Source organism: Anopheles bellator, chromosome X, assembly GCF_943735745.2.
Source record: "Anopheles bellator chromosome X, idAnoBellAS_SP24_06.2, whole genome shotgun sequence".
NCBI lineage: Eukaryota > Metazoa > Arthropoda > Insecta > Diptera > Culicidae > Anopheles > Anopheles bellator.
The window spans coordinates 7,888,733-7,904,166 of record NC_071287.1 but is presented as its reverse complement, the minus strand read 5'-3'; the positions used below and the strand labels follow the sequence as shown (position 1 = coordinate 7,904,166).

Below are 15,434 nucleotides of genomic sequence, written 5' to 3'. Positions count from 1 at the left end.
TATTTAGAGTTTGTGGAAGGAGCGTACAGGATGGAACACTCCACAACTAATAACTAATTTCCAACAATTGATCCTGATCCTGAAACCTTGCAAAACTTTAAGTTAAGAACTGGAAAACAATAATAATCACATCAATAAATGAGAATGTCGGTGCAACACACATAAAAAATATCTCTCTCATTCTCTCACCTCTTTCACTCTTATGTTACCAGATACTGACCTCGGCTCAACCGAATGTGGTGGCCTGCGACGAACCGTACCAGTGGGCCTGTGGGCGGTTCGAGGAACACTTCCGGACGCACGCCTTCCGCGAGATTTACAAAGGCGAATGGTCACCGATTGCGCAGCACGACTACCAGCGCACACTGGAGGCGTTCCAGTTCATCGTCCAGCTGCCGATGACCGCCATGACCTACTCGGCCCAGCGCATGATCTACACGCTGTACCAGCGGTGCAGCCGGCTGGAAACGGGGACGGATCGCGAAGGTCTCAACGCGCTCCGTCACATTCTGCTCGATCTGGGTGAGTGCCATCGTCCTGCGGACCCAAATGTCCTGCGGATGTCCCAAACATGTCCCGGTGCCATGCAGTGCCGAAATTAAAATTTTTGCAACCTCTTTGTAGCGTATGGGGCTCAGCATTCTGATGATCTATGCTATGATGCTGCGATGATGTAATTGGTTTACTCTCCAAGACCGGCCAACCGGCCCCGCAGCGCTCGGTTGATAGCTCGGTAGCTGACACGGTCGATCGGTTGATCTTTATCTAAGCGACACGCTCGGCAAGGAGACCCTGTGTCGCTCGAGGCGGCAGGTGTTGAAACGCCGAACTTGTTGGGAGAAATACCAGTTAGACCTGTTTTGGCGTTGGTTTTTTGTTGGTTTTGTTTTCGGTTATCACCCTCTCAAACCCCATCACCCGACGTTCGGCGGGGGGTGTACAGGTAGCGCAGATCAAGGTCAATAGCGTCGCCTCTTCGAGTGGTTGATCTAAATCTTCTTTTCCGATCCACAGCCTCTGTTTGGTGGAACTTTTTGTAACTTCTGTTGTACCATGCTGTGAGAGTCCAGTGGAGCTCAATGGACACTCCAGCTAATGGACCTGAATGGACCTAAAGACAAGTTTATCGCTGCTTAGTAGAGGGGGTTTGTTTGGTTGGTGTCAGCTCATCGGAAAGGCAAATTTCGGTTCCCGTGGGGGTTCGTTGAACTAATTGCTACGTACGTAAAAGTCTCTTACACCTCGTCGATCTGTTTGATTGTATACACATGCAAGCATGTCTTTATTGAAGATGGTTGTAGCGTCTCGCGAGCACCATTCCCTTCTCTGGGCGGGAAAGGATAGTTTCTAAGCTAGTCAACAAAACATTGCACACTGCACCTATGCCTGCACTTGATACCGTTTGCTGTGGACCTTGAAGGTAGTAGTTTATCGTAAGCAAGAGGACTGTCTGTGGCGCCCTTAGTTGGTCTTCGCGGGTTTTTGGGGCTGAGCTGCGATCGAAACTCACCCAGCGTTGCGTTGCGGCTGCTCTGAACACTCGACTGGTCTCGCGCGAAGAACTAAAGTAAATGGTCATGGAGCCCTACGTCTAGTACACGACCGTATCATCAACAGCACCAGCAGAAGCGACCGCTCCAGCGGAAGCAGTAGCCCCAGCGGAAGCTCCGGAGAAGCCATCGACGCTGTTGAAGCCAGCGTTAAAGCCGCCTGCTCCAGTTGCCACGCCGGACACGTCCGAGCGCCCACCGAGGACGGGATCGTAGCTGACGGCGGAACCACTCTGGGCACCACTCTGGGCAAAGGATCCGCCGAATCCGGAGTTGAAGCCAGCAGCGCCGACACCGCCGTTGGCGTTACCGTCGGCGAACGCGCCTGCTCCAGCGTCGGCGAAGGCGCTGGCACCGGCACTAGCTGTGCCCTGTGCGTCCTTACCCTGGTACTTGATGAAGTAGACCTCCGGTTTGCCGGACGAGAACGAGCTGGCGTCAGCAACGGCACCCGCCTTCGCCTGGGACGGCTTATTGACCAGCACGTAGACGATGGTCTTCTCCTCCGTCTGGCTGGCAGCTCGGGATGCGGCTCCAGCACTGGCACTGGCCGACGGGGCCTTAATGAAGATGATTTTGTAGTGCTTGCGTGGCGTGATGGTCAACGTTTCAGCTTCGGCGGCAGCCTTCGGGTCTTCCGGTGCTACGTGGTAGTAGAAGTGCTTCTGGACGACCGGAGCGGCATAGCGGACCTGAGCCTGGGCAACACTGTTGGCCGTAGCGCCAGAGCTCGCACCGAATCCTGCTCCCGAGGCGGCCGAGGCCGAGGCTCCACTGAAGGCACTGGAACCTCCGAACCGTGCCCCGGACCCGGCACCGGCGGACGAGTCGGCGGACGCACCGGCCGACGCTCCCGCGCGCAGTCCTGCCTGATAGCCGGCCTGATACTCGTCGGAGGTTGAACCGGAGGTTGCTTCACCTCCACCGAACCCAGACGTGCTGGTGGCCCCACCGAACGAGGCAGCTCCGGCGTACGAGGCGGCTCCACCGAATGCGGCAGCACCACCCAAGTCAGAGCGACTGCCGACTCCCGCCACATCACCACCACCGACGGTATCCTGGTAAACGGTCGGCGCGTAGTCTACCGATACCGACTGCTGCCCGACGTCATAGCTGGTCGCACGGGCTTCCGCTGCCTGTCGAAGTTTCAGCCCGATGTCGGCCGAAACGACTGCCAAGCAGCAAGCAGCGAAAATCTGTTGGGTGACAGAACGGAAAAGACATTAGACGCGAGATGAACACTATGTGTTAGAGCACTAGGAAGGCTGGACTCTCTACTATAGGTCACTTTCGCTCTTTACTCGAACTACACGGAAACCCGTCTCGGAAGCAATTGATTGGAGAACATTCGTCGTCGGCGTCCTGCTCTCACAGGAGTTGATTGCTGCCTCAGGGGTGCCACACCGCAATTATTAGTTCCACACAAAAAAAAAACTCACCACGAGGTAACGCATCTCTGTGCTCGAGCAGCCGGAGTGAGTGAGTCGCGTAGTCTTTGCTAGCAGTTTTTCGTTAGTTTCGGAGGGACGCCCTTCTTGGTAGGTAGCCTTCTCACTGGGCGCGAAGATCGAACTGAACTGAAGATGAAGCAGAACTTTCGCTTTTTATATAGGCGCGTCACGATTTCAAACGGCTCGGGCGCATTTGTCTAGGGTGGTTCTATTGGTCTACCACCGCAAGACGGGGGGACAGCCGCGACAACCACCACGCCCCACACCACCCAGGGGGGGGATAGAAGACGTTGCTCCGTCTCCTCTACTATGTTTATCCTAGCGCGCGCTCTCAGACCTTTATCCAGCATATCAACAATTTTATGTAGATGCATACATCCAACGATTTTTGGCGGCATCAGACTGGACACACTGGCCGGGCTGGGAGTGGGGATGCCTGCAACCCTAAACGGTCGGCCCCCAAAACACTATCGGCCGGCGATCGGTATCGGCTTTTATCATCGGATGATGATTTGCGTGGTGTGCGCACATCGCTCACACAGGTGTCTTGTTTCGCCTGATCTTGTCTGTGCGGCCGATCTCTCGTTATCGATTCTCACCGCGGCCGTCGGTTCTTTTTTGGAGAGAAGGGAGCGTAGCCGTGGTAGGCTAACCAACACCAGTTCACGACCAAAAATCCGCTGGAGACGCGCGCACCACCATCACTCATCTTCACTCATCCAGCACCACCGCACCGTCATTATCGATTTGGCGGCAAAGTGACATCAGTGACAAAAGTAAACACAGTGTGCTGCATTCATTACCCGGTGTAATATCCATCATCCATCCAGCACACGGGGGCAGCAAGAATGTTGTACGGCAGAAGGAAGAGAGTCAGCCAATGCTTCGTCAAAGAACACCCACCAGGGACTCGAACCCCTTGGCTTCGAGCAAATATTAGGTGCCATGAATCTCGCTCAACGCTCTCTGGCCTTTTATAATATATTGGTCGTTTGTGTCTTCATTTGATGTGGTCCATCCATATTCGCCAGGTGTTCCGAGAGAACAAGGTTTTTCAATAAACTGACAAACTCGGTGACTTTTGTCGCTCGCTCTCCGGTGGTTGTGTGGGAACCTCTTTGACATTTCGGCTGTGCGACTGACTGACTGACTGACTGGCTGATTATGATCGTTTGTTGACGACCAGTTCCGAGGAGCCATCGATCTCCTGCACGCGTCCCCGCGTTGTTGAGTTTCGCTCGCCCGATTTTTGGTAACTTGATGCGGCAAAAACGCATTACGATCACTACCGAGAGAGTGGAGCCGGTTTGACTTCTACGAACACAAAAGGATGCCGTTTATGTTTTTGCTATTCGTGCACGGGTTTTTTTCCTCCCCTCCCCCCCCCCCCCCCCCCCCCCCGCCCCCCCCCCCCGGGGTGCCCAACAACCTTGCTCGTAAAAATAAAAAATAAAACGTTACAGAAAGCAACAGAGATTAACATTGCCATTGGTCTCAAAGTTCGCAGGCCAAGACCGCTCGGTGGTTGTATTTTGCCGGATAAGAGGAAGAATCACTTATCATGGCAGAGGGCCCTCCATGAAATCATAGCGCGAGCCAAGCAGTGATCTGAGGCGATGTGCGCCCGTCTATAGATCTCGAGTCTTGACGATTGGTGTCCTCAACAGTAATGTCCACGGGCGATCAGGCGGATGTCCTCCAGGTCAGCAGATAGGTTCCTTGCGGATACAAGACTGATCATCAACAGAGCAACGTCGCAGAAGTGACGAATAAGGAAGATAATGGAACGTTTGGTGACGACGATGATGCGGTTCAACAAAAAAACAAGAACGAGTAATATTGTTTTGTTGTAAATTTGATTGATTTTTTTCATGCTGTTATGGGAATCTAGGTTTGTGTGTGTCTGTGTTTTTTTCTTATAGTACAAAGTTGACTTCTTCTTCCTCTTCTTCCTCTTCTTTCTCTTCTCCTTCTTCTTCTTCTTCTTCTTCTTCTTCTTCTTCTTCTTCCTCTACTGCTACACTTCTCTACCGGGGCAATGTTTTCCGAAGACGATACTTTTCGGTTTATCGTTCGCGCGCTTCTGCCCTTTCGATAGTAATACCCATTATTTTGCCCATCTTTACCTACGTGGGCCTCTTAAACACGAGTGGCGATAGTTGCACCGTGTGCTGTTATCACACGTGTCCTAAAGAAACATAAATCTATCTATTTTTCATTGTTTTTTTTTGTTGTTGTTCGAGAGACTTATGTCGTAAAGCTGACGGTTTTTTGAAGTACGGAAAGAACAGGGAGTATCAAAAGAACACCGAAAAGTGCGTAACGTACTTGTTACACGAGTATTTAGTATGGGCTGACCATTCCCTGAGCTATCGTCGTTGAAACCCTGGTCGACAGACTCCTTAGTAATTGGTGGAGGCGCCCTGTCCTTCCTTCCGTGAGCAGGGCGTTCTACTTGAGGATTAGGTTTTACGGCTAAGGTACGAGCGCACTCTCTCGGTAGCTGTGAAAATTTAGTACACATTCGCGTTGTTATTACCACCAGCACCACCAAATGCACTACTGTCGTAGCCTGGGGTGACACCGAAGCCCGATGATCCGGCATTGTAGCCAGCACCGCTTCCAGCCGCGCCACCGGACACACCGGAGTCAAAACCAGAACCGGCAGATGCACCGGCTCGGCCGAAACCACCAGCTCCTCCGAAACCGGAATCGGCAGATGCACCGGCTTGACCGAATCCACCAGCTCCTCCGAAACCGGCATCGGCAGATGCACCGGCTTGGCCGAAACCTCCAGCTCCTCCGAAACCAGCATCGGCAGCTGCACCGGATCTGGCGAAACCACCAGCTCCTCCGAAAGCATCGGCTCCACCGAAATCACCTCCGAAACCTCCAGCAGCAGCGGCACCCGGGGCCTCCTTACCCTGGTACTTGATGAAGTAGACCTCCGGCTTACCGGGCGTGAACGTGCTAGCTGGAGTCTCTGGACCCGACTTGCCGGCGGACGGCTTGTTGACGAGCACGTAGACGATGGTCTTCTCCTCGGTTTTGCTGGCAGCACGGTTTCCTGGTCCGCCTGCACCGCCGCTGGTCGCCGGGGCCTTGATGAAGATGACTTTGTAGTGCTTGCGGGGCGTGATGGTCAACGTGTCGGCCTCGGCGGCGGACTTCGGGTCTTCCGGTGCGACGTGGTAGTAGAAGTTCTTCTGGACGACCGGAGCGGCATAGCGGACCTGAGGCTGGGGGGCGGCACTTGCGCCACCGAATCTATCGGCCGTAGCTCCATCGAAAGCACGAGCTCCTCCAGCTCCACCACCGAATCCACCGGCCGGGCCACCGACGCTACCTTGGTAAGCCGAGGACGGGGCCGACGCTCCGGCACCAGCGGAACCGGCACGCAGTCCTGCCTGATAGCCGGCCTGGAACTCAGCACCACCACCAGCACCGCCAGCAGATCGGCCTTGGAATCCCGCACCAGCTCCAGAGCCGCCAGCTCCTCCGAACTCCGAAGGACCACCACCGAATCCAGAAGCGGCACCGCCACCAAATCCAGAGGCACTACCAGCAGAACCACCACCAAATCCAGAACGAGAACTGACTCCGGCACCAGCTGCACTGCCTCCTCCAACGCTATCCTGGTAGACGGACGGAGCGTAGTCTATCGATACCGATTGTTGTCCTCCGGCTCCCGCTCCCACTCCGACTCCCGCTCCCTGACGGAACTGCGCCGAGGCTAGTCCTATGCACGCGACGAAAATCTGGGAATCGTGTGAAACGAAGAATATTAGTCAGATCCCCAAGTACGCGCGGTGGACGTTGAAACTCCTTTGGGAACAGTGCCATTATGCTTGGACCTAGCGTCTGGTTCAAGTCCAGATCTGTGTCGTTATGGATTGATTGATGAAAGTCCGCTGACACAGTGCTCAGTAGTAGTTGTTGATTGCTGATAACACTAGAGCACGGAGCTCCATAGCACGGCAGAGTCAGGAGAGATAAAGAAAGCATGTACAGCAGCATGTATACTCACCACGAAACAGCGCATCCTGACTTGTAGGTCCTGCTCGGCTGTTAAGAAGACCGTTGGGATTCTATGAACCTTTGACACTGGGATTTCTGCGAAGACTACTTCAGCGAGTCGTCTTCTCTGTGGTGCGCGTGAAAGAAATGAACTGGGGATAGAACCGAACTTTCGCTATTTATACTCATCTCCTGGGTTGCAACCTTCCTTGTTTGCATTCGGTGCCGTCTTTTCTTGAGCCATTTTTTTTTTACTTCACTAACAATCCACCAACACAGATTTTAGCTTTATGTATCCGCAGCCCCCCACTACCGTTCTACCGTTGCGCGAAAAACAACTTGTCCTGTGGCGGGCAGGTCGGCGATTTAGCAGGTCTGCATGTCAAATAGAAGAATTTCCCCCTCCCGAAACAGCATCCTAATCGATGCTGATGACATTTACTGTGGCTGCTGGCCGTCGAGCTCATCCCGTTCTGGTTTCGGTTTTGGGTCGACCGGTTGGGGTCAACTTTTATTGGTTGGCGAACCCAACTCTTGACCGGTGACCGGACCGACCAGAACGGGGATCGCTGTTGCCAATCTCTACCCACACATGTATTTGATACAATATTGCATTGGTATTCATAATTAACTTGAGAACGGCTACGAACAGCAGCGTATAGAGGGCCCTATTATGAAACTCGAATCGAGAACTCGATCGTTCGAGTGAACACAGTAAGAGAGAAAGCAGAATACAGCAAGAGAGAAGGCAGAAAGAGAGAGCTATAGCAAGATGAATTCAAATGACCGTTCGAGTTTCGTAGTAGGGCCCAAAGTCTCCAATGGGACAACCAGTTGTAACATGTACCTCTGGTTGTTAGAGTCTGGGTAATTAGTGACATTTAAATACATATCGAAAATACTTTTAATAAAGATTGTGGAGCTTAGGAGCTTAGAGCTGTAACTCTAAGCTTTCTTTAAAGAAAATTTAATAAAATCAAGCTGGTAGGCGGATCACATTACTAGATCTATGCTAAACACATCAGCAATCCGCTGATATAGCGTACATGTGTAGGCCAAAAAAGTCAACCTGAACAGAACAAAAAGAACAGAATAGAAGATTCCATAAAACTGTCGTTGGTCTGGTCCACACGGTGCGTGCTCTATGACATTTTGGGGGATGACCTTTTAAAATTTTGAACTTCCCGTGGCCCGACGAGGATAGGTCTTTCCTGTTGGTGATTCTCGTTCTACGTGTTTCTCACCCAACGGTCTTCTCAACGTTTTATTGACAGGTGTGGAACGGGGGACGCGAGCGCGAAAGCCAGGGGTGGTTGGAGTCTTTTACTGCAAGCCAGGACCGCTCGACGGTTATGCGAGCTGCCGGTTGATAATCATCAAACGACTCTATCTGTCTTAGCCTAGCCGATGGACAAATTGGCAGACAAAAATCTAATAGGCTGGAAGATACACCAGTGGTTCAGTTTTTTGTTGGTGACTAGACCACTCGTTTTCTAGTGGTAGCCGTTGTGGCACTGCACTCTGGCATTGCCTTGAGGGAAAATACACAGTTATTGAAATCTTGCAAATACAACAAGTGGAGCATATTTTTGAGCTTCAGTTATAGTCCCTAGTTATATTTTGTAATAAATGAACTCCGATTCAGTCGTAAAAAGTTGTAAATGAACTCCGATTTTTAGAAAAAAAAGTCATTTGAAACTGTATACATGAACTGGACACATCAGGACATTCAATATCCTTATGAGCGGCTTCTAACTCGTTACGATCAGTGCAGGCGTGTTTGTGGCTTCGCGTCATCCATACAGAACACAACCCGTCTCTCATTGGCTAAGGCAGTCGAGTAAGGTGTTGGAAGTCTACAGCAGCCTACGCTCTTTTGCAGATTACACTTTGAACTTATCGAAATTCAAAATGAATTTGGCGACCTAGAGGCAATCCTTACCCTTACCCTTATCCTTACTGTTCGAGAAATTTGATATTCGATTTTCATTTTGTGAACAAAATTGGGGTTATGTTATTCGAATTGTTTATTTATCTTTTGCTTCCATTCAATATGATTTTAAAAATTTGAAACATTATATTACTATTTTATTTTATTTTAAGAAAATTTATTGTATGCAAAATTTAGAGTTTTTCCTATAGGTGCGTACATACCATGAGCTTCACGCTGTAAATTTCATGATCGCTTAAAACCGTTACTGGGGCGCCAGACGAAGCGCAGATCGGTCCGTAGAAATCGGCGCTTCGCTGCGATTTGAACCCTTGATTTTCGTGATTTGCGTAGGGACGATGGCACGTATTGTCCGGTCGATGTCTCGAAAACCTGGTTCGATGTGTCCAACGTTAGTCTGCTTAGCTTGTATTTCGTTTCGTTTTCGTTCGTTGCGAGGCTTGTGGCGAACTTTGTAACATAGCTGGTTGCGTTTTATTGGACAGCCAAAAAATCTGGCCAAAATTTGACTCCAACGGTCAAATTGAAAAAATGCGTGAAATCTTCTTCTATATATATATAAATGGATTTTTGTCTTTTTCTCAAAAACTACTTAACGCATCCTCGTGAAATTTTGCACAACGTAGTGTCCCCGGATTGTGAATAGGAAAGTTTGACCCTCCCACACCTCCGGGAAGGGGGAGCTTCCATACAAACGTAACGTAACATAACGTCCCATACGTAACGTCTCATACGTAACGCCCCATACAAACGTTTTCGAGCAAATCGAACAACATTCTGCAGGCGAGAGTTTTGGAGAAAGGGAAACGTTCTGGTGAATGTTTGAAGCCCCCCCCTTCACTTTACAAAGGAGGGCTCCCATACAAAATTTAAGTCCATTAAAGTCACCGTGAAAAGGATGAGTAACGGGAAATGAAAAGGGGAGGCCGATCGTGCACGTCATCTGGAAGTCCGATTCTCTAAAACGCCGGATAGTCGAGAAATGAGAATGAAATGAGTCGTGGCGAAGCGCGCCGGGAACTGCTAGAGAACAGAGTTCAACAGTAACTCAAAGTAGCTCACGGCACTGCAGAAAAAGATCGACAGTTGCTGGGCCTACCATACATGTCTGTCCAGTTTCTCATAGTGTGGACGCCGGATTACAGGTCTCATCCTTCTGAACAGACCACTGAAGTATCGATGTATTGAGGAGAATTAAAGCACGCCTTTTGCTATGTACCGAATATTGTAATATTTTGAGAAAAACCGTACCACTTCCGAGTCTAACCTGAAGTGGCAGAAGAGACATGACAACCTTTTTAATCCATTCACCGGATTGCTACCGAAAACCGAAAAGAAATAATTCCCCGAAGCTATTGCATTTAATGTTGCACACGCTCTGAATCATACCGTTTCGTGAACCATACGATTTGTGTTAACTTCAAACCGAATTGCTCGGTGGGTTTCGGTGTTGACGATCGGGGAAACAAAAACCAAAAACGAGTAATAGTTTTTTTTTTCACTTTGATTGTTTTTTGTCGTGTTATGTTATGGAAATTCATGTTCGTGTGTGTGTGTTGTTTTTTTTTCTTATGATACAAAGTTGACTTCTTCTTCTTCTTCTTCTTCGACACTTCTCTTCGGGGGCGATGTTTTTCTGGTTTTTCGTTCGCGCGCACCCTTTCTGCCCTTACGATAGTTAGTTAGCATTATTATTTGAACAATGTTTGCCTACGGGGCCCCTCTCCTAAACACTAGTGGCGGTGTAGTGACGCCGTGCGTTGTTATCACACGTTTCCTAAAGAAAAATAAATCTATCTATTTTCCGTGGTTTTTTTTTCCTTTCTTTTTCGAGAGACTTATGTCGTAGAGCTGTCGGTTTTCTGAAGTAGGGAAAGTAGAAAAGGAGACACATTTGAAGGAACGCAGCAGAAAGAGCTTGTAAGAGAGGGGATACATGAGAGGTTACAGGGGTAGAGACAGTAACGACCATTCCCTGAGTGAGCGCCCGGTTTGGTTCGGGGTCGGGAAGTTGAGTATTGGAGTTTACGACTAAGCTACACGCGCCCTAAGCTCTCGGCGGTAGCGGTGAAAACTTAGTAGACAACAGCGTTGTTGTTAGCAGAAGCACCACCAAATGCGCTACTGTCGTAGGCTGGGGTGACACCGAAACCCGACGAAGATCCGGCGGCGCTGGCCGCGGTGTAGCCAGCGGTGAATCCAGCATTGTAGCCACTGCTGCCAGCGGCGGCACTGGACACACCGGAGCGGGTAGCATCGACGAAGTCGAACCCGGCATCGGCACCGGCCCCGGCACCGGCTCCGCCAAATCCGGCCGAACCACCGAAGTCGGCGGCTCCACCGAAATCAGCGCCACCGAAGGCTCCCGCGTTGGCAAAGGCTCCAGCACTGCCACCAGCTCCGGCACCACCGGCTCCATGTGCGTCCTTACCCTGGTACTTGATGAAGTAGACCTCCGGTTTGCCGGACGAGAACGAGCTGGCGTCAGCAACGGCACCCGCCTTCGCCTGGGACGGCTTGTTGACCAGCACGTAGACGATGGTCTTCTCCTCCGTTTTGCTCGCAGCCCGGGATGCGGCTCCGGCACTGGCACTGACCGACGGGGCCTTAATGAAGATAACCTTGTAGTGCTTGCGGGGCGTGATGGTTAACGTTTCAGCCTCGGCGGCAGCCTTCGGGTCTTCCGGTGCGACGTGGTAATAGAAGTGCTTCTGGACGACCGGAGCGGCAAAGCGGACCTGAGTTTTGGCGGCGGCGGATGCACTAGCACCACCGAATCCTCCGGCTCCCGAGGCACCACCGAATCCACCGGCTCCCGAAGCACCACCGAAGGATCCACCGCCGAAGGATCCACCACCGAAACGGGCACTGCTGCCCGACGAAGCGGACGATGCTCCGGCCGAGGCACCGGCACGCAGTCCTGCCTGGTAGCCGGCCTGGAACTCAGCGCCACTGGCTCCACCTGCAGCACCACCGCCGAAGGACGAGCCACCACCGAAGGACGAGCCACCGCCGAAGGACGAACCGCCACCGAATCCTCCCGAGCGAGCCGAAACACCGCCAACTCCGGCGGATCCTCCAGCGGCGGAATCCTGGTAAACGGTCGGCGCGTAGTCCACCGACACCGACTGCTGCCCGACGTCATAGCTGCTTGCCCCACCGGCTCCCGCTGCCTGACGCAACTTCAGACCGATGTCGGCCGACCCGACGGCCATGCAGGCGGCGAAAATCTAGGGCGACGAAACGGAAAAGAGTTGGTTACGTCGGGAACGGAAACTCTTCTTCTGCTAGGTTCGAATGGTTAGAGGTCCGGCGGCGCCATAGGTGCTAGAATTGATTGATGGAAGCGGCCAGGGCCATGGAGACTCCAGGCAAGGCTCCACACGATGGTTGATTGTTGATAGAATCCAGGACTCTCTAGGAGACTCCCCCTAGGTATCCCAGGTTCCAAGCGTTGTGTTAAACCCTGGACAAATAGTAGTGGCCCTGACGTGGGGGACGGGAAATGCACTCACCACGAAGAAACGCATCTTGGCTCTCTCTCTTTCTCTCTTTCTCGCTCTCTCTCTCGCTTTTTGTGCACACAGAACTCGACGCTACTCGAAGATTCGAGGCACACGATCGCGTTGACTGAACTGTAAGTGCTACTGCTACGTGGGGTAGTTCACTGGAAGACTTCCTATAGAAGACTTTCCTTTGCGAGAGCGCGCGCTGTCTTCTCTGCGATGGGCGATGGAATTGAACTGAAGATGGAACAGAACTTTCGCTTTTTATATCCACCTCGTGTGTGCCGGTCGCCGGTGATCAGCGCGCAGCACCACCTCGCTGTTAGAGTTGGAACTTTTTTTGCTGTTCCATTTACTTCTGGGGTTTCCTTTTGCTTTCTTCTTTCGGTAGGAGCCCATTTTTGCAACTCATTCACACAAGAGCCGATATCCGTGCATTTCTGTGCGTATATGCACGGCCGGGGCGTTAGCTAGCCCAGCGACGGCGGCGGTGACGGTGGCGACGGGGGACGTCTGTGCCAACATACCCCAGGCGCGCGCGCGCCCTGAAGAGCTATGCTAATCACTCGAATGCAGCTTTTTTCTGTTTCGGCACCAAAGTGTTCTCCGGCGCGATATAAAATCCCCGCATTTTTATGGCTATAGTCTGCCCGGCATTCCCTCCTCCAGCTCCCAGACACGCACCACACAACGGCAGAGTTCCACCAACAAAAAGTGGTTAGAGTCTCCGGTTATTGTGTGGTGGTCTTCTGGTCGTAGTCGGGGTGGGGATCGATCGCGCGACACCTACGACACTCTACGCAAACCGATCGCCAACACCAGCGACCAGAGAACCATCATCGGCAGCATCATCGGCATCGGCTGTGGAGACTGGGCGTGGAAAGATGCGCGATCGTGCCGATCCCACATCCTCCGGAACACCTGGAGAGGGAAAACTTGCCAAAAAATTAGATACCGCCAGAACTGAAATATGCTAACGGCGCGAGTGAGGTGATCTCCTTCTGGCATTTGGCGGCTTTTCGAAGCCGGTCGAGAATTTTTTGTTCTTCTCCGCTGAAGGTGTCTGTTCGGTAGTGGATAAATATAGCGACACGTTCACGGTGGAGCTTAACTGTTGCTGCCGGCCAGCCAGCCAGCATCTACATAGGGTGATCCTTCGATATCGCTTGTGGTATGTAGCGCCGTCCTGTTCCACTTCCGCTGTCGCCGAAGGGCCTTCTTCATTTTTGGGCCAAAGATGGGACGGCAGACCAAAATCCGCACCAAACAGTGCACCGTTTAAGGGGTGTATTGGCTTCTCTTGCACGATGTGTCCGGGGGTTTCCACAAGTTCCACATGCGTCAATTCTGCTTCCATCAGGGTGTTCCATCACGATCCAACTATTTAAATGTTAAATAATTTCGCTATTTGTTAGTCGATTTCAACAAATTAGCCAGGCTCCAAAACTTCAGTTTATGCCGTTTTAGTCATGGATACGGTAAAACAGTTGGTTGAAATTGTAGCGCTCGCCATTGAAAATAATCGTTCAACTGTGACAGCTGTGCGTGCCGAATTTATACCGAATTTATTTCTGACTTCTTTCTGTGGGGCTACTCGAAGATTAAAGTTTATGCCATCCCACCAAGGACCATTGAAGAACTGAAAGCTAACATCACAACGGAAATTGATGCTATTACGTTGTCTAGTACTGAAATGTTGACAAATACATGAAAAATACCCCAAAAAACCGCCTTTAGGGTGCCTAAAGAAGGCGATCATTTGATCGATACCGAATGTTGGGTAAATTGCTAATAAACCGCATTCTATACCCCAAATAAATATTGTTCATTTGCCAAAATCGACTGACAAATAGCGGAGTTGTTCAATAGCGTTAGATAGCCGAAGTGGAAATTACATTTAATGGAATGTGCATTTCAAATTTTGCACAGTTTCAATTGAACACTCGCCACAATGTCAAACTTTTGACTAAATGTTTACAATTTCCGGAATGAAGTTTATCGTCGAGTAATCGCTAGTTTAAGGTCCAGTACCACTTGTCGGATCACCCTATAGATCGCTCTCGGCCAGAGAAGCTCCCGGCTCGGGCGGCTTGCAGACTACTACGTGGTGGCTAATTTGGCGAACCCCCCGACAACCTCTGGCACAACAGCACCTGGCCTCCATGATGAGTAGGAGCAATCCAGCTGCTTTTATCGCCCAGAAGGCAGATGAGTTCGCGGAAGGATAGGTAGCTGTTGTGCGCACCACTTGCTGTGCTCCCCCCGCACAGCTTTCTTGGGTTATTTTGCTCTTCGCTGAGGCGGGGCGGGCATAGAAGTGTTATTTTTGGATACCACCATTTTGGATACCACCGCCGCACGCAGAACCGTGACCCCCCACCGGACGTCCCGCTACTTACTGCAGCTTCCCACGGCCAAGATTGATCTCCTTCTGCTAAGGAATACGTTCTCCTCATTAAAATTCATCTACAGCCCATCCTAGCCAGCCAGCCAGCCAGCCAGCCTGCTCTCTATAGAGCCTCATAATAAAACCTTGCGCTGTGCTGCTGTTGTAGCACTTTGACATTTACCAATTCTGCTCAAAATTACCATTCCGGTTCCGGTTTTTCTGATCCCAACCCAAAAATATACTCTGCTCGGGCCACAAATACACAACACCACCAACACTCGACGGCCGACGGGTCGAGCCTCGGCTAATATTAAAATATTGAACTGGCTCGGTGCGATTCGGTGGTCGGAGATGGGCAGAGATAGCCAGGTATTATTACGGCGCTCACCAGGCATTCTCACATGTATTGACCTTTTGGTATTTGACAGCGTGTCTCCTGTAGTCAATTGGAATCGTAATTTGCCCGTAACTACGTGCGTCGAAATTTGTGAATTTTGAGGCCGGATGGGTAGAGATACCCCGCTGTCTATGGCCTTGACCATGACCAACGGGGTCTTTACTTAACAATCT

At 51.1% G+C, this 15,434-nt stretch overlaps 1 protein-coding gene across 1 annotated transcript in view; it reads left to right on the top strand.

The window, feature by feature from the left end:
• LOC131213446 (protein gone early) overlaps positions 1–15,434 on the top strand; it is a 41,995-nt gene that overhangs the window by 16,322 nt on the left and 10,239 nt on the right. Inside the window, exon 3 of the mRNA XM_058207486.1 lies at positions 213–522. Coding sequence (XP_058063469.1) covers positions 213–522 — 310 coding nt within the window. The remainder of the gene's footprint in view (positions 1–212; positions 523–15,434) is intronic.